The sequence below is a fragment of the Myotis yumanensis genome, unplaced genomic scaffold (genome assembly GCF_028538775.1).
Source record: "Myotis yumanensis isolate MYYU_CA2020_CCGP unplaced genomic scaffold, mMyoYum1.0.hap1 SCAF_1, whole genome shotgun sequence".
NCBI classification, from domain to species: Eukaryota; Metazoa; Chordata; class Mammalia; order Chiroptera; family Vespertilionidae; genus Myotis; species Myotis yumanensis.
The window spans coordinates 209527871-209555548 of NW_027223752.1; the positions used below are offsets into that span (position 1 = coordinate 209527871).

At 39.4% G+C, this 27678-nt stretch overlaps 1 protein-coding gene across 6 annotated transcripts in view; it reads right to left on the bottom strand.

Moving 5' to 3' along the window:
- Window positions 1-3715: 3715 nt before the first annotated feature.
- Window positions 3716-27678, bottom strand: part of DCUN1D4 (defective in cullin neddylation 1 domain containing 4) — a 70219-nt gene continuing 46256 nt past the window's right edge. For 5 of the 6 annotated variants that reach the window (XM_070396804.1, XM_070396786.1, XM_070396811.1 and 2 more), the window contains exons 8-11: window positions 22048-22156; window positions 9329-9433; window positions 7162-7264; window positions 3716-7070 (exon numbers count right to left, since the gene is read on the bottom strand). In XM_070396804.1, coding sequence (XP_070252905.1) covers window positions 7015-7070; window positions 7162-7264; window positions 9329-9433; window positions 22048-22156 — 373 coding nt within the window. In that variant the 3' untranslated portion in view covers window positions 3716-7014. The remainder of the gene's footprint in view (window positions 7071-7161; window positions 7265-9328; window positions 9434-22047; window positions 22157-27678) is intronic. The other variant, XM_070396795.1, reaches the window with a different exon arrangement.

Sequence of the window (27678 nt, forward strand, 5' to 3'; positions counted from 1 at the left end):
AAAGATCTCTAGAGAACACCAGTTTGAATTTCAGCTACTCAAATTCAGGCAATTCTGAGCTGCCCTGCTGCAAAGTGCCAGAGGGAAGAACAACCCTTGCCAGCTCCCTTCCTCCCTGCCAGGGCTCATGGAGATCTGCATTCCTCAGTGACTGCAAAAAAATCTCTTTCAAAGAACTGAATACATTTCATCAGGAGAGGGGATTTACATTTTAAATGACGTTTTTTTAAAAAATTTCCACTTAATTACTACAGTCAACTTTTATGTTTGTTCCCAATTACTATTCTCAGCATGGCCTACTTACTTACCTTAATTTCTAAGTAAGTACTTCTATATACATGGGATTTTGTTTTTTGTTAAGGCAATTGAATATATATGCCAGGAACACATTCAGTGGGGGGGAAAATAGTCTCTGCTAAGCCTATCAAAAGTGGTCAGCTGCCCTGTTTTGGATTATTTTCTGCCCTACAGGCTTAGATAAGTAGATAGGGCAGGAGAACTAGATGTATTATTTCTATTATTTCCTCATGTGAGTTTTTTCTTTTTTCTTTCCAGCCATAACAAAGTTCCAAAGGCAACTCTTTTTAAAGGAATCATAAAAGCTCTACTCTGATCTTCTGCATAAAAATTATTCTTCACATCAGGATTTGGGGATAACATTCAAATGAGTCAGCTACATACAATGCAAGGCATTACAGCACCGTGGAGAACACGTCCTACTTCTGTAGGTTCAAGCCAATCTAGAAAGTGGCTGTCTAGAAAAAAGTAGCTGGTTATCTGTCCTCAGTCCTGCAGCCCAGGGCTGACCAAGGATCTTCCTTTCCTGTGGGTAATGTTTTTCATTTCTCAGTTCACTTTCCTCTTCATCCCATTATTTCAGGACATTATCTTCAAAAATGCCCTTCCTTTAGCGCAGCCTTCCTGTAACTGACACCCTGCACCTCGGCAGGGATTTTTGTCTTGCGTGGACACAGGTGATTTGTTCTCTCCCAGGTCCAATTACATCGCTGGGGAACTTCAACTCTTGTTAATTTTTATGTGAACTCTAAGTACTGCCCCGAGAATACATCTCTTGTTCCTATTTTCTATTACTGAGTAATAGAAACACACAATAACAACAGTGCCTTGCGACTTTCTGCTTCGCTGTAGCCCAGGCTCAGAATCCCATCTATAAGAATCTGTCACTTCCCTCTCTTTTCTGTCAAGTTAGGATTAAGCCTTTTCCTGTATCTCCACCCACCACCCACCTCCTCTCTTCGTGGGTGTCTGAAAGACTACTTTCCTGGCTTGATTATTAGCTTTTGGCTCAAATTAGAGTTGAAAGAACCACCAATGTAAACGGAGAGTACCTGGATTCCGGATTCTGTTTTTCAGGAATCTTGTTTTTACCTTCTTTCTAAAAATCGGTCCTTCCTGGGTTCACTCATCTTTACATGAGGTTTTCAGGTACTGACAATTCCTTGCCACCTGTGAACTCTGTTACCTGCTTTCTTCCATGTACATGTGCTGGGCATCCCCGCTGTGCCAGAGGTCCTGTCGGCAGGGGCCAACGTTCCAGCACAGACCAACTTGAGGGAGTGGGCAGCAGGGATAATACATTTACAGACTAAGTGGGTGGTGTTCGGTCTGGTCAAATAATTGAATCGATACCACCTCCCCTCAGGAGCTGGCCTTTAGGCCACGTCACAACAGACATTCCCTTTCACTTAGACCACATTCCACTTGCTAAGACCATTATCCTTCCCCTCCGGACCTTCTCAGGATCTGGACTTGCACAGAGAATTCTCCAACCAGAAAAAGCCCACCTAGAGTCCTTTAAAAACCTGATTCCCCCTCTTTGGGTGCTGGCACCATTAGGTATCCAGATGACCTAATCTATCCTGTATAATAAAAGGCTAATATGCAAACAACCGAACCGGTTGCTATGGCATGCGCAGAAGATGGCGGCCACTGGCCACAGCGGGATGGTAGAGCAGATGAGTGGGGGCGCCAGACCAAGGCGGGGCAACAGCCACTGTCACTGAGGCGAGCCTCTGGTGATTACTGAAAATTCTTTGCTCCTGCACACTGCGGTCCTGCCTGGCGCTTGCACCTGCTGCTGGCGCCAGCCCCGCTTGCACCCGTAAGCTGGCACCAGAGCTGCCACTCGCACCCACTGCTGGTGCTCAGCGCCAGTCCCGATCGCTTGGCACCATCAGCGGGTGCAAGCGGCGGCTACCGGCCCCAATTGCCCCTCAGGGTTTCTCCACCTCCCCCTGCTCCTGAGGGGTGATCGGGGCAGCAGCTGCCACTCACACCCGCTGCTGGCACTGGCCCCGCTCGCACCTGCAGCCTGCACCAGAGCCGCCACTCACACCTGCTGCAGGTGCCTGGCTCTGATCCCATCAGCGTGTGGGAGCGGTGGCGGCAGGAGCAGGGCTGCCGGCAGACAGAGGACCGGGGGTCACGGCAGGAGGAGCTGGGCAGGGGCACAAAGAATGGGCCGAGATCCACCTCACGGCCCACAGTTCCTTTCAAGGTGCACAAATCCGTGCCCTAGTCTATAATAATAAAAGCATAATATGCCAATTAGACAGGACAGCTGAACAACCTTCCAGACAAAGCTGGGGCTGCAAGCCGCGGCGGCTGCGACGGCCGAGCCCCTTGCACGAATTTCATGCATCGGGCCTCTAAATATATATATATGTATAATGCCTAAGCAACCAGAACGACCAGTTGCTATGACGTGCACTGACCACCAGGGGGCAGATGCTCAATGCAGGAGCTGCCCCCTGGTGGTCAGTGTGCTCCCACAGCCAACCTCTCCCCCTGGCCCCTGGGCTGGGACAGGGAACTGGGGGTGGGTGATGGTGGATGCGGCCCCTTTTCCAGGGGGGCCAAGGGGCAACTCCCTCCTCAGGGCTGGTGGCCAACCTCCCATACCCTGGCCCTGATCGCCAGCCAGGCCTAGGGACCCCACCCGTGCATGAATTTAGTGCACTGGGCCTCTAATAAATTCACAATCCCTCATTACTTTGGCCTTGTGCGTTCCTCCTTCGGCGACCCTAACAGGTGGTGGTGTGGAGGTGGTAAAAATGGTCATTTCTGCATGGCTCCTGGCACCTAGTAAGCACTCAGCTCTCAGCTCAATGTTTAGAAATACACAGCGTGTGCTAGTATATTTTTTAAATCACTATTTGGCAGAGGAGTATTTGCACTGTATCTGGAACGGGTCTAGATGAAAGAGACTAAAGAGGCATGACCCCTAGTGCAGTGCTTACCCCTGGATTAAAAATAAAATAGCTAGCACATAGGTACAAAGTGGGAGATGTTAATCTAGACTGTGTGTTGGGTAATAAGATTGGATCAATGTTAAATTTCTTGAATGTGATCATTGTATTGTGGTTATAAGAATGCCCTTGGTTTGGAAATATTAAGTATAAGGTGTGAGAATGTAATGTACTCTCAGGTGGTTCAGAAAAAAAGTATATCTTATTTATAGAGAGAAATACACTCAGAGTGGCAGAGAATGATAGCAAAAGGTTAAAAACAGGAAAACTAGGGGATAGGTATATGGATGGGTGTTCATTATATTATCCTTGAATTATATTATCCTATGCTTTGAAATTTTTCAATACAAAAAGTTGGAAAAAGAAAATAAATAAAAAACAGAACACTTTAAATCTACCGTAAGCAGTGTTAGAAGAAAAGCCAGAGAAGAATAATTCACACTCAGTTCTGAAACCAAACACAAATACTTTTTATTTCTGAGATATCATTTTACATCAATTCCATTAAAACCTAAAACCAGTTTGCTGTACTCAAGTTAGGTGGCATAACAGTATCTGAGTTAAGCTGGGAGTCACAGGACTTGCACACGTTTATGAATGTAATGCAAATACTGACGACATGAAGCATTCACAGTTATAGGTTAGCTGCTGTTCATTTGACAGTAGCCCCCAAGAGAAATTATAGAAATTATTTCATGAAAAAAAGCAACCCACGTTTTGGTCTCATTTACAGACACCCAACATTTTAGTTGGTCAATGAATTCTATACATTTATTATACAACATAACATATGAAAGAATAAAAGATAAGGCTTACAGAGGTATTTTAGCAGTTGTAAGATTAAAAACCAAGGGCACAAACAAACTTTTAAAGCTTTCCGTATAAACCTCAAAAGCACTATTAAAAGGAGACTGAGAGGCAACAGAAACCTGTTGCTAAACCAGAAGGTTTATCTAGTCGGATTTAGAAAAAACTTAATTCAGAGTTCATGCTTCAAAAGAGCTGCAGGGAACTTTACAGTGAGTGTTTATGGCAAATCAAATAAGCTTTCTGATCTAGTGCAACAGTAAACATCTAGAATCTGTAGTGTCCGTTACAACAGACTATTGCAAGGTGGAGGTCAAAACAGTGGAGAGAGAGAAAGGATGTGGACTGGGTGATAAAGAAAAACCAGAAGGCACCCTAATTTATTTAACATTAGCCAGTAAGTAAGTGTTTGATGACTGCTGAATTTTATGTAACTTAGGGATGCTTTTAAGAAAAGGTACCTTATTATACTAGCTGACCCTTTTTCCTCCCCTTAAAATAACTGCATAAAGCCAAGGAAACCAAGGGCCAAAGAGATTTATTTTTCAAGGAAGTTTAAAGATTTGGAATTGTCTACATATGCAAGATTATCTCTTTAGAATACTTTCATATTATACATCATGAAAGTTTCTAGCTGGGATTTCCCCCATCATCAAAACGTTCTTGTGGATGAAATGTAACACCTGCCCTGTAACAGTCCTGTACTTACTTTAGGATTGACTGTGCTTAGTGCTTTAAAACAGCAGTCGCCTACCTTTCGGACCTCACGGACCACCAGTGGTCTGCGGCCATCGGTTGGCGACCGCTGTTTTAAAGTCTCTACTCTCTAACAATAACTTTTAAAATACTCTCATCTGTGATTTATATTTATATGTACATTTCTGATTTACTGACCAAATTTAAGAACTGTTGACTTTACAGTGTTTTTGTTGTTTTTTTAATCCATGGGATACCTCTGAAAATGAATCAAGTTCTCCACAGAACTGAACCTACGGCCAATTGCCACTGGAATGACACCATCGGAACGGAGCCCCTTTCAACACATTGGTCTCATGAGCTGTGCTTGCCATCAACATCTCCAATTCTTTCCAGGTATTAATTTGTGCAAACTGGTATGAATTTATAAGGTAGAAGTGACTCCACAATTCCTAAACAAGGAATGATTAAGTATGCTTAATCACTACAGGGATTTTCAAACTTCTGGTTTATTTCACAGCAAACGAAACCTTTCTAATAGGTAGAAAAAAGAATTCTACCAGATCATGATTTTGTGTATGTGCACACACTGTATATACATACAAATTTCTGTCTTTGGTGGTTCAGTTAGAGAAAAAAAATAATATGAAAGTCTGAACACTGTTTGCAAAGAAACTGTGAAATAGTGGTTAAGAGTAGCATTGTCTGTGTGCTTCTCTCATTGAATGCCATTTAAAGGTTCACATTTAATCCAAAAGATTTTTCAGCCAGATTTTGAAATAATCCAAGCCTCTTCTAATCATGACATGTTCAATCATGAATCTTGCTCACACAGTAGCATTCACTGGTTCAAATGCACCATTAGCTTTTTACTTGGTTTAAATCATTAGACTTTTTTTGTTTTCACAAAACTTTAGGGACTAAATTAGTCATTCAATAGCACCAGATAGTTGAGGGGAAAACATATTATCTACACAGTTCCTAAAGGGTAAGGCAAGGGGAGGGAAATAAAAAACATAAAACACAAACCTAAAAGTTCCATCCTGTTTACAAGTTCCTCACCCACATAAATAATGGCTATCACCTTTCTGTACAAATGACCCAGGGAACGATGAGCGGCCTCTCCGGGGAAGGTCCTACCGTGTAACAGTTAGCGCAATGCTGGTGGTTTCCTATCCACTGCCTGCAATGGACATTCTGCCAGGAAAAGCCTAGCATGAAAGAAACAAAGAGGAAAACAAAACCCCTCTCACTTATAATAGAGTTCTTTTTCAAAAAAAACTAGAAAATTAGACACCATGAGAGCTTAACTAAAAATTCAAGCCACAACTAAAACTGCTCTGCAATTATCAAATGCCAGTAAACCACTGGGTTTCCATGGAGGAGGCAAAACCAACTTCACTTAGAATGGCATAGAAAGCATCAGCAGACCAAACACTGCCAAGAAGAATGCAAAAGAGAAAGAAAAATCTGCTAAAGCAAGTTTACAAGAGTTCAGAACTATTCTATTTAAAAAAAAAAAAAAAGGTGCACTGTTAATTTATTCATTTGTACCTATATTCAAAGTACTACAGCTTTTTAACATTAGAAAAGAAAAACCTATACCTTGCATGGTGGAAATGATTGGTGACATGGTTGGTACATGTCTGTATGTTCAAATAATTATAGTTTCATCATTTAAAAATGCTAATATCCAGGTAAACCAATTACATTTGGCATATGCCTCTGCAAAGTTAGAACTCCCACCTCCTTCCAAAAGTTGGCCTCTTGAACAATAAGGTGAATTCTGGCAACATTTACTTATGGTAAAATTCTTCTGTTTTTTGAAATGCTACATTTGAGACCAAGTAAAGTATAACTGGTTCATTTGAAAAAAGGGACTAGAAATATGCCACAAAAATTATTTTTACAATACATTTTTGCAGAAATAATCTCTAGGTGAAGCTTTTTCTTTTTATACACATATACAAAATTTAAACAGCAATATACACATCATCACAGTGAGGACGTTGGCAAATTCACCAATCTGTAGTGTAAATACAAACTGCAAAAGCAGCCTTCCAAGAGAATAATGCTACACAGCAGGCAGAGCTGGCCCATTCAATAGCAAACACCAAAACGTCCCTGCAAAAGGGAGACAGTGCAAGAAAAGCAGCATGCGCTTTGATACAAACAGCAATTTATGGCTAATGGTTGACATAACTGTGGTAACAGTGACTCTCGTGCTGCTATGCATAAAGTCCTAGGACATCTGCTTGTCTTTATACCACTCCACAAACTCGTCCAACAAAACTGGCCCTGGAGAAAAAGAGAAAACAAGATAGCTGAGAAGGACGCGCGAATGTGCCACAATGTGAAGAGTGAGAGGACACCCAGTGCTGGTACTTACATGCGCCATCTTCATCGTAGTTGCTGAGGTCAAGGTTAATTGTTCTGCTAAACTCTAGCACATTGCACCACTGGTCTTTGTTAATAACTTTATATTTTGATTGCTGATGGAGGGAAAAGTAATAGGAATTACTGACATAATTAACAAACGGGACGGTGTCAATTGCTGATGAATCAACTTGATACAGTTCATAAAGGTTAACTCTTTTTCCACTGGGTTGTAAGTACCAGTCTAGGAGGACGGTGAGAGAGAGCAGGAGTAGAATTTAAGATGACAACTTTCATTACAAAAATATTATGGGACCCAACACAAATGACAAGCACATCAAAGAAACACAATTTTATAAACCTAGAAGTGAAATTTCTAGACTGCAAAGGCCCTTTTACATAAAATGGGAGTAACACTTCCTTCATAGAGGTGTTGCAAAGATTAAGAGACAATTTAGGTAACTTACGTAAAGCCCTTCATTCATACTTGGCACCCAGGAAGTGCTAAATAAAGCGTAGCTCCATGAATGAGCCCTGATATGACAAGGATGCACTGTGTCAAGCTCTGAGCTCAAGTACACACAACAGTTGATGAGGAGGTCTCAGACTAGGTGCTCTAGCCACTGAAGAAATGACTGTTCTAAGAAGTCAAAACTTCAATCTGGTCATAAAAGTAATCAGAATAGCCATGGAGTAGATTCCTATTCCTCTTAGACAAGAAATATGCCATGTGTATTTTAAAATATAGCGTTCATGTGTAAACATTTGAAAATAAAAGCTAGATCCAATAATTTTTTAATCTTAACCACTAATATCAGAAACACTGGAAAACAATACAAGCAGACAAAACGCAAAGAGTTGATCCAATAGTTTTGAGGATGCAAACACAAGAACAGCTGAAAATGAAAGGATTACTGTCTCCTTTTAAAAGAAAAATGCAAACTAATAAGAGAACAAAGCAGACTACAAGTTTCACTTTCTAGGCACCTAAAAGCAAGAACCAGCTGGTGGAGCTCCTGGAACTGCAAAGTCAAACTGGCTTCAGGCAAGGTCCTAGGGCTAAAGGACCCCTCCCACTCAGGCACTCAGGCTAATTCCGCTAAACTCTCTGAGAGCAAGAACCTGTTTCTACTCATTTTCCAAATAAAGCTAACACTTCACGGGATTGGCAGAGAAATTAGAACAGATCACTTGTAGTGTGAACTGTCATGTAAACAAATACTTCTTACATTAAAACTAGTTTTTATACCTTTCTTGAGGAGTTCCAGTTAGTAATGTTACAAGCGATTTTTAAATAACAGTCCTCAAAGAATCGTATCAGTTGGAAGTTTTTCCAGACAATTACATAAAGTAAGTTGTAAGAAAGATTATTTCAAGAGTGAAGCCAGAGTCAGGATAAGACCCAGGATTTCCTCAAAGACTCAACACCTTCATCCTTTCAAGCAGAGGACATTTTAAAAAGGGGTTCGGGGCTGGAGGACAAGAAGGATGCTATCTATATGACATCCCTAGTAACTCAAACCTCCATCTCATGTACTTCAAACTCCTACCGTATTACATTACATCCAAACCAGCTCCTCATAACCAGCAGCTCAAAGGTATTTATTATTCACTCTTAAAGCAACTGAACAATGATGGGGTACAGTGCTGGATCATTTCTAATACAAATGTGAAGAAAACTTAAACTGAAGGAGATTTTGTCAGTTTGCCTAACACTCAAACTAATTCCTGGTCCCCAAGTTACTTGGAGATAAGAGTAAAGACGACTACATTACACACTTCCTTTAACAAAAAGGCTGATGCTTATTTTTTAATCTTTGCTTAATAAAAGTGGAAATTCACCTAAAGCCACAAAGGAAAGTAAATCTTGTTTTACTGTTGTTATAAAGAGCAGGAAATCTAAACAAACGTAAAGCTTTTAAAATGGGGACAAGAGAGGAGCAAAGGACAGAGCAGTAGCTGTTTCTGATGCATCTGTACCGGGAGCGATGCAACACAAAAAATTCACACAGACACCCGCAGAGAGAACAGGTCGTTGCTGATTGACAGCAGTTATGTCACCATAATTCCTATAGGCAGAAAGTATAACAAACAAGAAAATTACATAAAATGGTTAAATAAAGTACACTTGGTAATTCTAAGCAAGCAAAAATACATTCCATAAAATAACAATTTGGTACCTCTAAGAATTGGTGAAAAACTGGAAAAAGGGGCCAGATTTTTCCTAATAACAGTCCCAACATGCACTTGGCAGTGTTAATGTCTAGGCTGCGCTGGTCCTTTTCCTGTTTAACAAACAAAAACAAGGATGAGCCAGATGCCCCAAATAATAAATTCCAATAATCCAAATTTCTATTTCACGTCAACAAGACATTAGTGAACAGCTCATTGACCATTTATCATACACCATAGAATCCCTGGGTCACGACTGAGGTGCGGGAGGGGAGGCATCAAACAATGGAAGGCTTGCTCACTCTGGTACTATAGAAACATACTGTGAAAAGACTCATGTCAACTGAAATGATCACTCTAATGCAAAAATCAATTAGTTAGGTAGTAACAGTATCTACAATTATTTCATAGGATAAATAAAAATCTATAATCACTTGCTGTTTGACATTTACGATAATTACCAAAATCATAATTGCTCACCTCAAACAAAGCCCATAATTTAACTAAATGTTTAATTTAACTAAAGGTTTAAACTTCCATGCTTAGGAATCAGGTTTCCTTAATAACATTTTTCCAATAATTTATTTTGTTGGTAAATGTTTTCCTTGTACCTAAAAAGCATTGGAATTAAATGCAGCTCACAATAAAGGTTGGGGCTGTGGAGCTTCCCTCCAACTAAGGGGGTGTATTCATCCACTCACTCTGGGAGAAAATTGTCTACTACAGTCCTTCTTACCTTGGATTTGTTGGACGTGAACTCTCCTAGCAGAATACCCCTAACTAGCAACCAAGGGAAAGACAACATTTCATAAAGAAACCAGAAAAAAAGTAGTACATAAACCTGAAATGGGCACGTGAAGCTCATTCCACTTATACTTGCCATTAAGGATCCTAATTTCTCATTCTCCACTTTCTTACAAATTTTCATTACAGCACTACAGGTGGGGCATTTCTATGTAAATGGACAGAGGACCTGGGGCCATAAGCCTTACATGTATCCAAAGCTAGCTTCCAGGCCGTGTCTCACTTCAGTGGAAATTTGCAAAAGTACTTTTCTAAAACGGGAGAAAGCTCCTGGCTATCCCACCTAAATGTTCACACCAAATTAAGGGCTGACACAGTGACCATCACTGTCAGCAACATGTGCAGCCACACACATCTCCCGATAGAATACAGCACTAATTCAAGGACTCTAGCAGTGAAGTACTCTTTAGTACATAGAGAATTTCTGGCCTTGACACTGAATTTAAAAGTGAAGGACTTAAACAATACAGCAAATGTAAGGCCTCATTCAACAACAGCAAACACGATAGATGAAGATACGGGAAGATGTGCGATAGGTCTGTCCTTTGGTCCCAGGCATACAACATAATGCCCCTCACCAACAGACCAGGAAAGATGGCTCCACATCACCCTTCTCTGTTCCAGGCACACAACTTAGGTCTGGTGACAGTGGGGGTGCCCCAATTCCACAGTTCAATGCAAACAGGTGGGGCGTCCTTTCCACAGCGTTCTCTGCCTGTCCTTTGGCCATGCACAGCATCCTGCTCAGGACCATAGTACTTAGTCCTGATGGAGAGGAGGACAAGAGAAAAGGTGCTCTAGAGGCTGTCCACCTTTTGCCAATCAAGCCTCATTGGTTTATTGCACTGCAAAGGCTTCTACTTCTGTGACACACTGTGCAAGAAATGCAAACTTCCTCTTACCCTGTAACACAGGTGTAGCAGATGGCAACGGCACACCATACTGTGAAGCAATCCGCATGAAAAATGAGTGCACTGCTGAAAACACACGTGGCACCACAGGACTGGGCCGAAGTTCACCTGTTCAACAACAGCACATGCAGCACCGGGCTGACAGCACTGGTGCTTGGGAAAAGTTTTCCCTTGGAAAAGTTTGTGATCATTCACTAAATCTAAAATCACTGGTCTTGCCATGACACATATTGTGCCTTTTCCCCCACATCATCAACGCCTATGTCCCCATCACAATGGACATACACCAAGATGACAAAAAGAAAAAAAAGATACAAAAGACCTGGACAAGACTCTGCAACAATATAATCATCTGACAAACTGATGATCATGAAGGACTTCGATGTATGTTTGGTTGGCAGTGATGCCCAGACAGGGAGAAAGGCATCAGACTCACAGGACCGGAAGCTGAACAGCACTCACTCACTCCTGCTCTGCAAGGGTGCCAGCCAGCAGCTCTCAATCACTACCACCATCTTCTGCCTAGCAAATAAGAGAGAGATATTATGGATGCACTCAAGATCTGAACAGTGGCAACTCGCTGGTAACCAACGTTGCCGGTGGGTAGATTGGAGGCTACCTGCAAAAGTCCGTAATTGGAAACACTCAAAATTCCTAGGAACAACATAGTTGAGAGACCCCACAACAAAAAGCTACTGAACATCAACATGGAGACACGCCCGGGGGTTCTCTGACAGCAATGACCCTACTGGCATTCTCTGCCAAGGAGTACCCAATGAAAAGTTACATGAATCTCCCACAATGCTATGAAGCAGGGCATTTAAAAAATGATAATCACCATAACTCATTCAAAGAGTACAGCAAAGCCATCTAGAAGCTCCTCACAAGAAATCGCAGCAGTGTACTGCAACACTGACCCTGCGGGCAGGCGCCTACTCCCAGGTCAGTCTAAGCAGAAAGAACCTTGAGACAGGCTGTCAAGAGTCAATCAGCATCCCCAGCAAGCCCATCAAGGTCAAAGAGGAAATGGAACTTTTCTCCCTGTCCATCTCTTGACTTCAGATGTGCTGGTATGTATTTCATAAATTTTAATTTACATATGAGATCAGGCCTCTCAGTGGTACAGCTATAAAACCAAAGGATCCTACTCTGAATATTCTAAGAAGTTATGTGTTGTATATGGAATAAATGCACTCTGCCAGCTAAAGACTAGTAATAGCTAGTGTACAGAATAATGACGTTCTACTAAGGTCTGATTTGTAGTTCTAATATGAAAAAAAAAATTACTGCCTTTGTTTATGTAAGGCTATTCCAGTATAAGTCTTCCTATGATATGTGAAAACTAAGCATTTTTTCTTTAAATGGTGCAAATGACTTAAGAAACAATAAATGAACAAATAGGTAACTGTATGTATGCAAATGTAAATATTATAAAAATGAACCTCTAACCATCTAGGTATCCAGATATGCTATTCAGAGGCCCCCAACTATTTCAGATGACCTATTTTTAATTTTCACAAAGCTTTGATAACTTAAGACCTGTATGTGAAAAGGGGGACATTTAATGATTAAAATCATTAGGAAAAAAAAATCTTCAACAGGAAAAACATTCCTAAGATTTTCAAGAATTAGTTGTACTAAAAAAAAACTCCAAAAAACATATAAGTGACCATGATTGACAAACAGTGGCAACGAAGTAAGAAACTGATATGTGAAATCAAAAGGACTAAAATGAAGACCTATGACATACATCACAGAATTCCATCTGAGACCACAGGGATTACAAAAAGTATCGAAAATCCAGTTCTCCTTAAACACAGCTCCCTAAGTCAACAAACACAGGTAAAAATAGAGAGCTCTATCTTGAATCTTAAATAATGTGATTCAGTTTATAAAATGGAAAATTTAGTAAATCAGTTTTTTAAATTTTTTTAAAATATATTTTTTATTGACTTCAGAGTGGAAGGGAGAGGGAGAGAGAGAAATATCAATGATGAGAGACAACTATTGATTGGCTGCCTCCTGTACACCCCACACTGGGGATCAAGCCCACAACCCAGGCATGTGTCCTTGACCAGAATCGAACCCTGGACCCTTCAGTCCACAGGCTGATGCTCTATCGACGGAGCCAAACCGGCTACAGCTAAATCAGTTTTTTTAATGAGAGCTGGGTTTCTTCCTTTTTAATATACATTTTAAAAAACCACACAAGTCATAAAAACAAAGAGTATCATCCCACTGGGAAAAATGAATCTAAATAATTACGCTCTTAGAACGTACCCAGCATTATTTACAGATACACTGTTTGCAAGGTAATTAATTAAGCTTAACTATTTCCTTAACAAGAAAAAAAAAATCTGCCAATGGGCACAGTCTTTCCTCATGATTTTATTTGGTAAAGATTCTATTACTAAGCATTACTCTTGGAAAATAATGAGGTTTTGTGCAGGCACCTAAGTAATGTTAGTGAGTAATAATTTGAACAACTATTTCTAATTCTATGGTTAACTTTTATTGAGAATTTAATCTGAGCCAGAAATTGTTCCAAGTGCCTTATACTTAAATTCATTTAATACAACAACCCTTTTAGGATAGGCATTATTATTAGCCCCGATTTATAAATAAGAAAACTGAGGCAAGGGGGTTAAAATGACAGTAAGTGGTAGAGCTGGGACTTGAACCTGGAAGTCTCATTCCAAACCTTCATTGTGGACCACCTTGCTTCCCTGAGAAGTGATGAGGAAAAAGAGATTTAAATATAAACACACATAGTCCAATTAGCTTTATAAGTAATTGCTGAGCAAATCTGTGTCTGTAATAACTAAGAGTAATTTTTTAATTGAGGTATAACTGACACACAATATTGTATTAGTTTCAGTTGTACAACATAGTGACTCAACCTTTACATTTATTATAAACAAAGAATAATCTTAAAGATAAAACTGCCAAGGTTTTTAGGGTAACAGACCTGGGATCAGATGACCATATTCTCCCTACTCTTGTCTTCACCTAACCTACTTTTTCTTTCCTTTGTAATTTCCAACTAAAAATATGAGAAAAAAGTAGAGAGCTGTGTGTGTGGTGTAGTGAAGAAGTGAGAAACTGACTCAAATTAGAAGAGGATGTGAATCAAAATAGTCATAACAGACTGAGGTTAGAGTCAGGCAGAATTCTCTGATGAACAGAAGACCCAGCAGATTTTCCTTAGCAAATTATATGAGTAACAGCCACGATCACTTTAGCTTAAATTGAAATGACTAAGCTATTGTTTTACTTAGAGAAAGAAAATTCATTAACTTTAGTATGAGTGAGCTCTTCCATCTTCCAGAAACACCTCCTCAGAGACAGGAAACAGAAGCAGCACTAGTACCTAGTGCTAGAGAAGTGAGTGCACCAAGGGATGGCCGAGTTCTGCCTCCAGAAAGCCCTGTTTACAGCTTCTTCCTAAAGCTTTGCTTTCAAGGAGAAAGCAGACTCTCTGCAACCACAGAAGTCTCCCATTCTCCTCTTGCTCACCTTGAAGTCCTCCTTTCTCTCCACCTCTCAGCTTCTCCTAACGTCACTTCCTCGTTTCATCTGGACCCCTCTCAATCACTCTAGGAGGGCTCCTCTCAACTCGCCCACACACTTCTCCCTCTCAGCCCATCCCATTATCCTCTCCTGTCTGCATCAAGCTGGACCACACCATTAGAACAGAATCCAAGAGCAGCATCACTATAAATTCATGGTGTCTACTCTTGGCCGGGCCAAGATGCTGCTGCTATCAGCCCAGCATTTATCCTTCTCAAAATTCCAAGTCTCAAGTCTCTCCGGGACTTCAGCATAGTACCCTGCCTCTAACACAGAGAATGTAAACAAATCAAATTTAACTGATATTTAACAATTATCCCAGATCAACAAAAAAACACTGTATTTAGTCTTTTATATCATTCTCTTTGCCCATTCTTAAAACTCTCCAGGTTCTTTCAAAAAGGAGAATCAAGAAAAAAATGGCTGTTTTAGTTAGATGAATTCATACAACAATATTTATTTACATAATAAATAAAAATTATATTGGGAGGAAAAACCCTATGCATGAATATACTGAGACAAAATTCTACTTGAATGAGAGAACTGGCCATCATTTCAGCCCTGGAATTTATATCCCACCATCTTCCTCTTAACAAGATCCCATAGGATGGGGACAGCTGTGAGTCAGGGAAGGTGAGGTGGGTTCTGTGCAGAGGACACTGGCCTGCACCTCAAGGACAGAGCTCGGGCCATGTTGTCCCCTCCACTCTGGCTCTGTTTATTCATCTGCATAATGACAAGACTAGACCAGATGACTTCTTATGGTTTCTGTTAGCTGCAAAGTTTCAAGAGTCTATGATATCCATAACACTATAAATAAATGCAAGTCAAAATATATTAGGAGAAAAAGAATATAACTTGATAGCCAAATACTATTTTTAATTGGCTATAAAATTTGAAAGCGAAGAAAAAAAAATGATCACGCCCTTAGAACTACAATCTGGGTGGAGATGTTAAAGGGGTCATTTTATCATATTCTGGTATTGTACTATAGTTTCTTTCCTGGTATATTAAAGCGTAATATTTAACATATGCCATTGTTATTTCCAATAGACAATATTTAGGATAGTGAACTATCAGAAAGTTTCATTTCCATTACAAGTTTGATTTTCAAAGATCTGTTATGTTATTAGTTACCACCTTTAGGACTCATTTTTGTAGAAAAGAGATTGGAGGGATAAAAAGCTGAGTTCTGCTTCTAACCAAGATGGAGTTAGAGGAACTAGACTTCCCTTTTCACTTCACACAGTGGACAACAGGCAGCACAGGACTGTGACCCCCGAGAAAAAGGAAAGATAAGGTAAGCCCTACAGTGATACCAGCTTACTGTGTGGAGGTGGTCTCCAGGCCACAGACATGAAGGGGGAACCCAAACCCAGCCCGGCAACCTTGCTGAGTTGGAAAAGACAGAGTCTGAGGGGACAAAGGTGATTACAATCCGTGGTTCAAAATACCAGCCAAGTGGGAGCTGCACAGAGAGAAACCCGGAGCTCTGCAGTGTCTCCCCAATCTGGGTCTGGGGAAAGACCACTGCAAAAGAGTGAGCAAGATTTCCCAGAGCTCCCACAGGGCTGCAGACAGTCTGTATTTCCATGAGCCAGAGTGGAAAAATCTCCTAATCCAGGGCCTTGAGCAGCATTATCCTCAAAAGGGCACTGCTTTCCGAGTGGGGCTCAATCTTCCTTAACCAGCCCTTTCAAAGAAACAAACAGATTCCATGTAACTTAACTATATACCAGAAAAAAAGTTAAATCCAACGCTATTTAAAAGAATGAAAAAAGACAAATCATTTATCATATCCAACATCCAATCAAAATAAAAAACCTCTAGGAAAGCAAAGAAGATATAAAATATGACTCATGTCCAAGATAAAAATTAACCAATAGAAAGAGACCTAGAAATGGCAGGGATGATGGAATCTGAAGACAAAGTTGTTAATACACTTGTAATAAATATGTTCTGGATGTTCCAGGAGGAAGAAAATATTATCATGATGAAGAGAGAAATGGAACATACAAAAAGAGACCGAAATGGAACTTCTAGAGATGAAAAATAACAGTATCTGAAATGAAAAATATACTGGTTAGGATTAACAGCAGGTTAGACACTACAGAAGAAAATATTAATATTAGAAGGCATGTAAAGATTTTTTTAAAATATTAGAAAACATGGTAATCAAAACCACTAAAGAAACAAAAAGGGAGAAAAACCTGAAAAAAAACTGAACATGGCATCAGAGGCCTGTGGGACAATATCGAGCATCTAACATAGGTATAACTAGAGCAGAGCAAGAACACAAAATATATTGAAAGAAGTAACAACTGGCTGGTTTGGCTCAGTGGATACAGAGCTTCGGCATGTGGACTGAAGGGTCCCAGGTTTGATTCCGGTCAAGGGCACATGCCTGTGTTGTGGGCTAGATTCCCCAGTAGGGGGCGTGGCAGGAGGTAGACAATCAATGATTTTCTCATCATTGATGTTTCTATCTCTGAAATCAATAAAAAATATCTTTTAAAAAGAAAAGAAATAACAGCTGAAAAATTTCCCAATTTAATACAAACTACAAGCCCACAGATTAAAAAAACCCTCAACAAGCCTTAACCAGAATAAACATAAAGAAAATTATGCCAACGCACATTGTAATCAGCTTGGGAAAAGCAGTGAAGAGAATAAAAGCAGTCAGAAAACAAGACGTTCTGTTCAAAGGAATAATGAACAACACTAGGCTTATCATCAGAAGCGACCCAAGACAGAAGACAATAGAGCAATATCATTAAGGTACTGAAAAAATAGTCCATCAACCTAGAATCTTTAATCCAGAGAAGTACTTTTCTAAATTGAAGGGAAAAATAAAAGCTTAGAGAATTCATCATCAGATCTGTACTATGAGAAATGTTAAGGAAAATTTTTTAGGCAGAAGGCAAATGATATCAGATAGAAATCTATTATCTCTACAAAAGAAATGGAGAGCACAGACTGATATATATTTGGGTAAATATAAAAGACATTTTTACCAAAATGATAATACAATATATGCTATGGTCTAAATGTTTGGGACCAATGGGGAAGGGGGTAGCAAGATAGGATATATAAACTTAACCATACCATAAATTACATTAAATGTAAATGGTTTAAGCATCCCAAGACAGATATTGTCAGACAGACTTAATTATATGCTATGTGTAAGAAATTCATGTTAAGCCCTAACTGGTTTGATTCAGTGGATAGAGTGTCGGTCTGTGGACTGAAGGGTCCCGGGTTCGATTCTGGTCAATTGCACATGCCCAGGTTGCAGGCTCAATCCCCAGTAGGGGGCATGCAAAAGGCAGCCAATCAATGATTCTCTCTCATCATTGATGCTTCTATCTCTCTCTACTTCCCCCTTCCTCTCTGAAATCAATAAAAATATATTTTTTTAAAAAAGAAATTCATGTTAAAACCCTAACCCCCGCAATTGATAGTATTAGGTGAGGCCTTGGGGAGCTAATTAGGCTCCACCCTCATGAATGTGATTAGTGCTCTTATAAAAGAGACCCGGGAGAGATCCGTCCTCCCTTGCAATATTGTAAGGTTACAGCCAGCTGGCTCTCACCAGACATCTAATCTGTCTGACCAGTCGGTACCTTTGTCTTAGACTTCCCAGCCTCCAAGAACTGTGAGAAATAAATTTCTGTTGTTTATAAACTACTCACTCCCTGGTATTTGTTAGGATAGCCTAAATAGACTAATATAATATATTGTCAGATTTATAGCATAGGTATAAGTAAAATGTATGACAATAACAGCAAAAATATGGGAGAGCAAAATGAAAGCATACTGCTGCAAAGGTTCTTGCATTATACATGAGGTGGTAAATGATTATTTGCAGAAAACTTCTGAAAATTTAAAGATACATACTGTAAAGCCTATAGCAGCCACAAGAAAAATGAAACAGAAAAATATATAGCTAACAAGGCAATAGTGGAAATAAAAGGAAATCATAAAAAAAAACAAAAAACCTCAATCCAAAAGAATCATGAGAAGAGGAAAAAAGGAACAAAAACCATATGGGATAAATGTGTGTGTGTGTGGGGGGGGGGGGAGTAGAAATAGCAAGATAGGAGATATAAACTTAACCATACCATAAATCACATTAAATGTAAATGGTTTAAGCATCCCGAGACAGATATTGTCAGACAAACCCAACTGTATGCTATCTATAAGAAGTCCACTTTAAATATAAAGACACAAACAGGTTAGAAGTAAAAGGATGAAAAAAGACATATCTTGCAAGCTTAAACAAAAGAATGCTGGAGTGGCTATAGACTTCAGAACAGATAATACCAGAGATAGAGACATTTCATAATAGGCCAATTCTTCAAGAAGACACAATAATACTAAGTGTATCTCTACCTAATATCTGAGCTTCAAAATATGTGAAACAAAAAATAATGGTATAAGTGACAGGAGAAATATTATAGTTGGAGAGTTCAACATTCCCCTCTCAGTAATTGATAGAACGAGTAGGCAGAAATCAATAAGGATATAGAAGACTGCGCAACACTACCCACCAACCTGACCTAACTGATGTCTATGACACGCTCTGCCGAGCAGCAGAGACTATTCCTTCTTGTCTGGTCCACATTAAACATTCACCACAGCAGACCACATTCTGGACTATAAATCAAGCCTCCATACACTTAAGTGGACTTAAATTATACAGGGCATGCTTTCTTACCACAATAGAATTAAACTAGATATCAATAATAAAAAAGATTACTTGGAAAATCCTAAAAACTTGGAAAAGAACATAAACAACATGCTTCGAAATAACCAGAGTAAAAAAAAAAAAATCACAGGGGAAACTATTTTAACCGAATGCAAATGAAAATACAGTGTTTCCAAACATGCGAGCTAGAGCTAAACAAAACAAATCAAAAAAGGGATTCAGTAACAAATTTATCTCATAGCATAATTTAGCTGAACAGTGGCTGTTATTCATCATTACATAAAGCAGCTTAATTCACTGATATTTACTGATCCTCTCCTTAAAAGCAAAGAATCTTGCTGGCTGTTCCTGGGGATAGTCCCTTAATTTGGCAGAAAAAATTAAAATTAAGGCCTTTACCTAAACTCCAAAGCCAAGCTAGACAGAGGAGACAGAAATGCCACATAAGTGAATGCACCGATCCCTCCAGTGCAAGGTGAAGCAGGCAAGGCTGTGTGAGGGGGGAAGCATGTGGCTTGGGCTTAGAAGCCTCACAATACAGAGGGCTGAATGAGTACAAATAGGGCTCTAGCCAGAGGTGCAGTGGGACAAAAAACAGAAAGCAGAAAGGCCAAAAGGCAGGTGGCAGGTTCAGCGAACAAGCAGCTAATTCAACTTCACTACAACGCAGGCATCGCCTAAGAGAGGAAGCTTGGGACTGGACTGTTAAGGGCCTGGAGTGACCTGCAGACTGGACTTGAAGCCAGACCTTAGGTGTGAGTCCTGGGTCTACTGTTGATTAATAATGGGACCATAGTCCCACCTCTCCATTCTCTGAAGCCCACTTTCCTCCTCTGTGAAGTAGACTGAGAGAATCCCTGTCTATCACTCAGAGTGCTGTGGGAGCAACTGCACCACCCCATGGTGAAGCACTAGGCGACACAAAGGCAGAGGGAAGGTACTGAAGGCTTCTGTGAGCTGGAGGGTGGCCGAGAAACGCTGGGCTGAAGGAAGATGAATGACACCCTCCTGATGTGAATGCTGGATGAGAACGTGAAATAAGGCTAGCGTAGCAGTGCAGGCAAGGAGTAACAAGGGCCTCAACCAGCGAGGCTGTAGGAGAAGCACCAAGGAAGAGGCAACCAAAGGAGCCCTCAGGAGATGGGCCCAGAGACTGATTGAGGATGGGATGGGAAGCCAGGGAGGAATAAAGTGGAACGTGGGTCTAAAGCAGTGGACATGTGGAAGAATTTGACCCCCAAACAGGGAAGTTAGAAAATAAGCCCTATATTCTAGGTGTAAAGCTTCTAAACAAATTTTGACCTATACAATAAGAAACAGCTGACTATGGAAGGAAAATAAAATCTCATGTAAAAAAAATTTAATCCTAGAAACTATGCATCTATTCTAAAAGTGTCTGGTGGCAAGCCACTTCTATATACAAATGCTATTCAGTAAAACATTATAGCTGACTTTTACCATATAATTTCTGACAAGAATTTTTATGCATAGTCATTTTATTTGAAAGTTGCAATAAATGCAAAAATTCACAAGTGAAGACACCACAGGAAACTACTAAAGTATTATTGTAGATGTACCAGAATTCACCACCGAATAAATCTTTTGTGTTGAATCAGCAATGTCAAAGCAGGTAAAATGTGAAAAAATCAGCATAGCGGTAGGGGGAAAAATCATTTTTTTAAACTGAGTTTTCTGCTTTAATAAAAAATTCATTTAAAAATGTAATCAGCCCTGGCCCATGTGCTCAGTGGTTAGAGCACAGGTTCTGCAATTAAAGGTGGGGGTTTGATTCCTAGTCAAGGGCACGTACCTGGATTGCAGGTTTGATCCCTGGCCCCAGTTGGGGTGCCTGTGAGAGACAACCAATCAATGTGTCTCACATCAATGTTTCTCTTATTTTCTCCCCCTTCTCCCCCCTCTCTAAAAAAAAAGAAAAACAATGGGAAAAATATCCTCAGATGAGGATTAACTACAAATACAAAAAAAAAACACAACAAAAAAGTAATCAATCAAGAAAGCCTAGTCACCTGAATCCACTGAACATAAAAACATAACAGAAAACACCATCCTTAAATAAAGTATAGTTGTATGAGCTGTGAATTGTGTGTGAATGAACAGAATGCTAACTAGTGACCCAGAATTCTACCAAAGGTTATCAGGCTGAAAAATAAAACCTTATTTCATACCAATAGAACCACTGTCACATACTTGAATCTGATGGACTATGTAACAATATGATCACTTTTCAAAATGATTAGAAATTACGTTTGAATAATGTTCATTGAAATTAGGTTAGGTTTAAATTTTTTTTAAAAAAGTCAAGTAATTTCTAAAACAATATAGCACCCAAAGTAAAAATAGATTAGATCTAATTAGCTCATTCCAATAAACTCAATGGGTGAAGGTTTGTTGTTTCATGAGAAGAGCTTTTCCAAGCTTACTAAGAGATACTTAGAACTGTGTCTATTATCTATTACATGCCCATTTACAAATTACGCCTAAGACAATGGAAAGAGCCATTCAAGGTCTGCCACTACAGCTTTGTGCTAACATACTATATTTTTGCTCAGAATCAGTTAGTATAGAAAGTGTACATGTAGAAAGAAACTGTAACTAGCGTCCTGGGAGTAATATACTTAACTTCTTAGATGTAGTATGTAAAACAATCCTCAAAAGGCAATCAGAAGGGGGAGGGAGGAGAGGGAAACATCTGGATGGGCTCCAGAGAACTCACCCGTGCAAAGTCAAACGCATATCTGTAAATAAGTTTAAAGTTTGTAGAATCATTTAATAATGATCTTAAGTAATCCAAAGTATTTCTGAGTTTTTCTGTTGTATCACATCTAGAAAAACAGAATAAAGGCAAATTATAACCTGAGTTTTTTCTTAATTGGGGCAGTAATATAAAAACACAATACCAAAAGACAGAATAAAAACTCTGGAGTTGGGACACATCCACAATGACCTATTTTTCCTACACTTTTTATTTTTAAAAATTTCAACTGTACAGGAAAGATGAAAGAACAGTTAATAAGCACCCATATACCCATCCCCCCGGTTCACAATAAACACTCCCACTTGTGCTCTCTCTCACATACACACACTTTTTCTGAACCATTTGAAAGCAAGTTGTCAACAAAATGACACCCTAAACACTTAAATACCATCATCACACTTAATATCCTATCAATGTTAACTTTCTTAGCTAATATACAACCCACATTGTCAATTTCCCAATTGTTCCCCCAATTTTCTTTATAGCCGTGGCTTTCTTTCAATCAGGATCCAATTAAGACTCATGCATTGCTTTTAGTTGTCATATCTCCTTAGTCTATGGAAGGGTGTCCTGCCTTTTTGCTGTCGTTCTTGAAAATGTCATTTTGAAGAGATCAGACTAGTTGTTTTATAGAATCTCAATTTGTCAGGTAATTTCCCTATAGTTGTATTTAGGTCAAGCATGTATGATAAGAACACTACACATGATGACCTCCCTGGTGCAGCCCAGGAGGAGGCTGACATGTCACTCTGTCCCATCACTGGTGACACTGAGCTGATTCATTTGGATAAAGTGGTGTCCACTAGATTCCTCAGGTAAAGACACTTTTCCCTCTGAAATAGTACACAGTTTGTGGGATATCTTAAGACTCTGAATCCTGTTCCTCAAAAACCTTCACTTGGTGGTTTTGCCATCCATTGATGATAGCTGGTTGAATTGATTCTACATTTGAAGGTCCAAATTGGTGATTTTTCCACCTCTATCATGCTTATATACTTATGGCTGGAATTCTTCTCAAAAGAAGAGCTCTACTCAACACCTTTCTTATTTTTTGTGAGTTAAGGAATTTTTGCTTTTCATTCAGTGTTATAAGCTATTACTGTCTTTATCCTTTTTGATGAACAAACTGTTCTCATTTGAGCTATGGCCCCTTCAAGCTGCTCCAGTGTCCTTCTGACATGCCCCATCAGTCTGTCAGCACATCCTCACTTTCTGGCACAAGATATTCAGCTCACTTTGTACTTTCTCTACCTTAGACTTGAAATCAGCTATTTCTCCAGAAAGCCCTGGTGGTGATAACCTATTTTTACAGGAAAGTGACACACTGTTTACTTTTTCTAAGGAAGTACACTAATTGGTTATTTTTACAAACTGATTTTCTGTTTATAATATCTAGCTCTTAAAAAATGAGAACCAAAAAGTCCCTACTTTCACTGGCAATATTCAAGCTTTTCAATGCTGCATTTCCCTGTTTCTCTGTAGAGCTTTTATCTACTACTAAGTATAGACCATACATATGACAAGTATTATCAATGAAATATTGTAAATACTTTATAAATGAAAATATAGTTCATAATAGAACACACTGATCTATTTTTAGCAATACATTTGTGAAAGCTAAATATAAAAAAAGTCCTCATGATCTACTGAGACAAAATATCTAAAAGCCAAAAATGAAAGTAAATATTTCATTTGTGAGTCTACAACAAAACAGAATGTTCTTTATTTCTTGCTAATGTTTGAAAACTAAATATATATACATATATATATACATATACATATATATATATACATATATATATATATATATATATTAGAAGTCAGAAATGGCTTCTTTAAGGAACTAACATGTAAATTGAGAGCTAAAAGAAGAAACTCAATGTTTTTGGAGAGAATGGCTTTCCAGATAAAAAGAACAGCATGTGCAAAGGCCTAGTGGTAGAAGGGAGTGCAGAAAGTCCAAAGACGAAAAGAAAACCATTGTTAAGTAGACTAGGTAGAGTAAGAGGGGAAGTGGTACAAGATGAGGCTGAAAGGGAGATGGGACCAGACCATAAAGAGTTTCTGTGGCCTACAGTGTTTATTTTTTAATTGAGTCCTAGAGCCAATGGAAGCCACCTCCTGCCATGGGAGAGACCAGGATCAGGCTTGCATTTTGAAAGGCTCACTCTGGAAGAAAAGGGGAGAACTGATAGCCTAATTTGAGATGTAGGGCCAGAACCCAACTGAGAGACAATAGAGGATAAAAGGACAGGATACACAAGAAAGCAGTAAGTGGGAGCAGAGCTCACTTTGCATTGGGCACTCTACAGTATGGTTTTATTTATTACCATGTATATAAATAAATAATATTAATGATATGGGAAGGGTCAATGCTAACTCCAAAACATATAAGGTCGAGTGAGGTCCCTACTCTTCAGTGGAAAGGGAAGTTAAGTATCAAAGCCACAGGAAATTGGCCAGATTTTGATGGGTGATTTAGTTCAGTCCTGCTCAATGGGAAGAGGAGCAGTTGTTTGTTTCAACAGATTCAAGGACAGGAAGCACTCATTTAGATAACTGCTACACAGTTAAAAGGAAATAAAGAACTCCGAGTCTTTGGATAGAGCTGCAAGGCAAAATGTCAAGTTCGGCAGCATGCCTGGGCGTGAGTCCAGCACTCTGGCAAAAGATGTCCCTGTGTTTCAAAGACCAGAGATCTTGTCTGGACTGTACAGCACAAAATGCCCAAAGTAACATTTCAATTTTATATATCTATAAAGGATAGTTACCTGGGTTAGAGATGATATTGTCAACAAAGAATAATCTGCTTTAAAAAGGACTTTGTCAGGCAGACCCTCTGGACCAACCACTTGGGAAGCAGGCCACTGAGTCACCAGGCCACTGAGTCACCAGAGGTTGCCATCTAGTGGCCACTCAACAAGATCATTAGCAGAAGTGTCAGCTCTTAGAAAGGGCCTGTGAAGAAACAGGCTTAGAAAGTAAGCAACCAGCAGAGCTTTTTCAGGAAGCAGCCACATCTTCAATCCCTTTCTGTGAACCACGCACAAGAAAACACAGATGCTGCAGAGTGACAGTGCCACACTGCTACCAAACAAAATATACACATACTGTGGGATCATTTCTTGAGTTTCACTGCCACAAACACATTAGGAGTAAACATAAATCAAAACAATAATCCTCAAAAGTTATAAAATCAAAGGAAGTTCTCCCCCATTTCGTGGAAAAGGCCTTCACCCCTTTACTCAGTCAACCCAAAGATATTTTCCCAACCCACCATCAGGTCTATGCAGTTAGCTACCACGCTAACACACTTCGTTTTTAGCTTAAACATTCTTACAAAACAGCAATTTTCAACCTTTCGCATCTCACAGCACATGTATACTAATGACTAAAATTCTGTGGCACGCCAAAAACTATATATTTTCCTAATCTGACAAAAAAATTAGGTATAATTTTGATTCATTCACAATGGGCAGCTATTGTTGTTGGTTGTTGTCATTTTTAAATTTGATAATCAAAGGGAAAAGAGGTCAGTGCCTCTGACTAAATAGTCAGATATTGCATGTTTTCAAAATTCTTGTGGCACACCAGTTGAAAATCAGTACTATAAAGCTTAATTCATCAGCAGTAGCCTTAATGCATGTTGGAACAAGGCAATAAATAAACCATCAATTAAAACAAGAGCTGTGTCTTCCCTGACTGAGAATGGCCTAGGGAGCGTGGGGACACTTCTTCCCAACCAGAGAGGCCACACCCACAACTCTGTCTACACAGTGTCAAGGCTAGTTTCTGAGTGCCCAAGTGTATGCCACATTTCATCACTTCACTTTCCTGGTTTTAGAAACGCTACCAGACACCCAGGAAGTAGCCGAACTGATTCAAAACTATCTGGTTCCAAAACCCATGGGTTATTTCTAGCACACTTCCATTGTACAGCAACAATTTTTTTAAAAAAGCATTTATATCAAATTATACTAGTATATAGACACTATATATATATATATATATATATATATACACACACATACACATATATATATATACTATATATGTGACTATATATTTTATCATATACATACTTTAAATCCAGTTTGAATCCAAAAGTTTCCATTTAGAGCATATAACTGGTTGGCTTGAGTTTTTTTATTTACTGAGTGTGCACACCTTACAAATACAGAACTTATTTAGTTAATTCAAGTAGCATAAAGAGAACTAACCTTATTACTTTTGCCTGAACACTGCTTCTAAGCCCCAACCCTGAATGGGCTTTGTCTTGTTCATGGGTTTTGTTTCCCCAGAACCTAGAATACTGTGCTTGGCACATCACTATCATTCAAATATTTGCTGAACAAATAATAAATCTAGGGAGGCTGGAAGGAGCAGGGAGAGGGGTTCTTAAAACATGAAACTGGTCTATTTTTGAACTACAAAGAACCTTACAGATTATTCTGAGTAATTATCTCCACCTCACTGATGAGAAAACCAGTCTCAAGAATTTCATTATCACAAAAAGAAAGCAGATTCCTCAGCACCCTTAGAGGATCAGGCTTGAAACGACACCCTGCATTTTATAGGAACCCACCGGCCACCAAGCAGAGTCCTCAACAAAAAGCCTGTGAAGTGCTCCCCACCCCCAACATACATGTAGGCCTCTTCCAGGAACTGCATATTTCACTTCCCAGGTGGTGAGGCCTTCAAAACACATGGGCAAGGCCTGGCTGGCATCGTGCAATATTCTTTTGTAAAGGCAAATGTAAAAAAGAATCTAAAGCTACATAAAAAAATAAATATTATACTCTCTTAAAAGAAATGAAACTGGCCGAGTGGCTCAGTGGTCGAGCATCAACCTATGAACCAGGAGGTCACGGTTCGACTCCCAATCAGGGCACATGCCCGGGTTGTGGGCTCGAACCCCAGTGCAGAAGGCAGCTGATCAATCATTCTCTGTCATTACTGGTGTTTCTATCTCTCCCTCTCCTTTCCTCTCCGAAATCAATAAAAATATATTTCAAAAAAATAAAAAAAGGACAAATGAGCAGCCACCACGTACTCTATTCAGAAAGCCACGAAGAAAGGCAGCGAGGAAAACAATGAAAGAGTTGAAGGCTTAAAATCATAAGTAGTTTGCCAACATGACAACACAATTTTAGAGATTTCAGAGGCTTAACCCTAAAATTCTAGAATATGCTGATAGGAAAGTGTGATTTGGCTTTTACCTAAAATTCATTTGCCATCAGCCAACAGTTGTTAGAAGAAGAATGTGACTTCAGAATCAGAAGTATTGGGTTTTCTTCCCATCTCTGCCACTTACTTTCACAAATCACGTATTCCCTCTGAGCCTCAGTTTCCTTATTTGTAGTGCACAAGGCTCAAGCCTGAACTGTCCCCATAGCCATGGGAAAACAGTGATAAGGCTTCATAAACTACTAAAGTGCAAAACAAATAAGCATTATTATCAATAACAAATGGACAATGATACTAAAAGTTGACAAAAATTCCAAAATTATTTAAATAAAACCACTTCAACTCCAATTTTAATCTAATAAAAATTGAAATCTTATTCCCAGTTAAAGTGAAAAGGAAAAG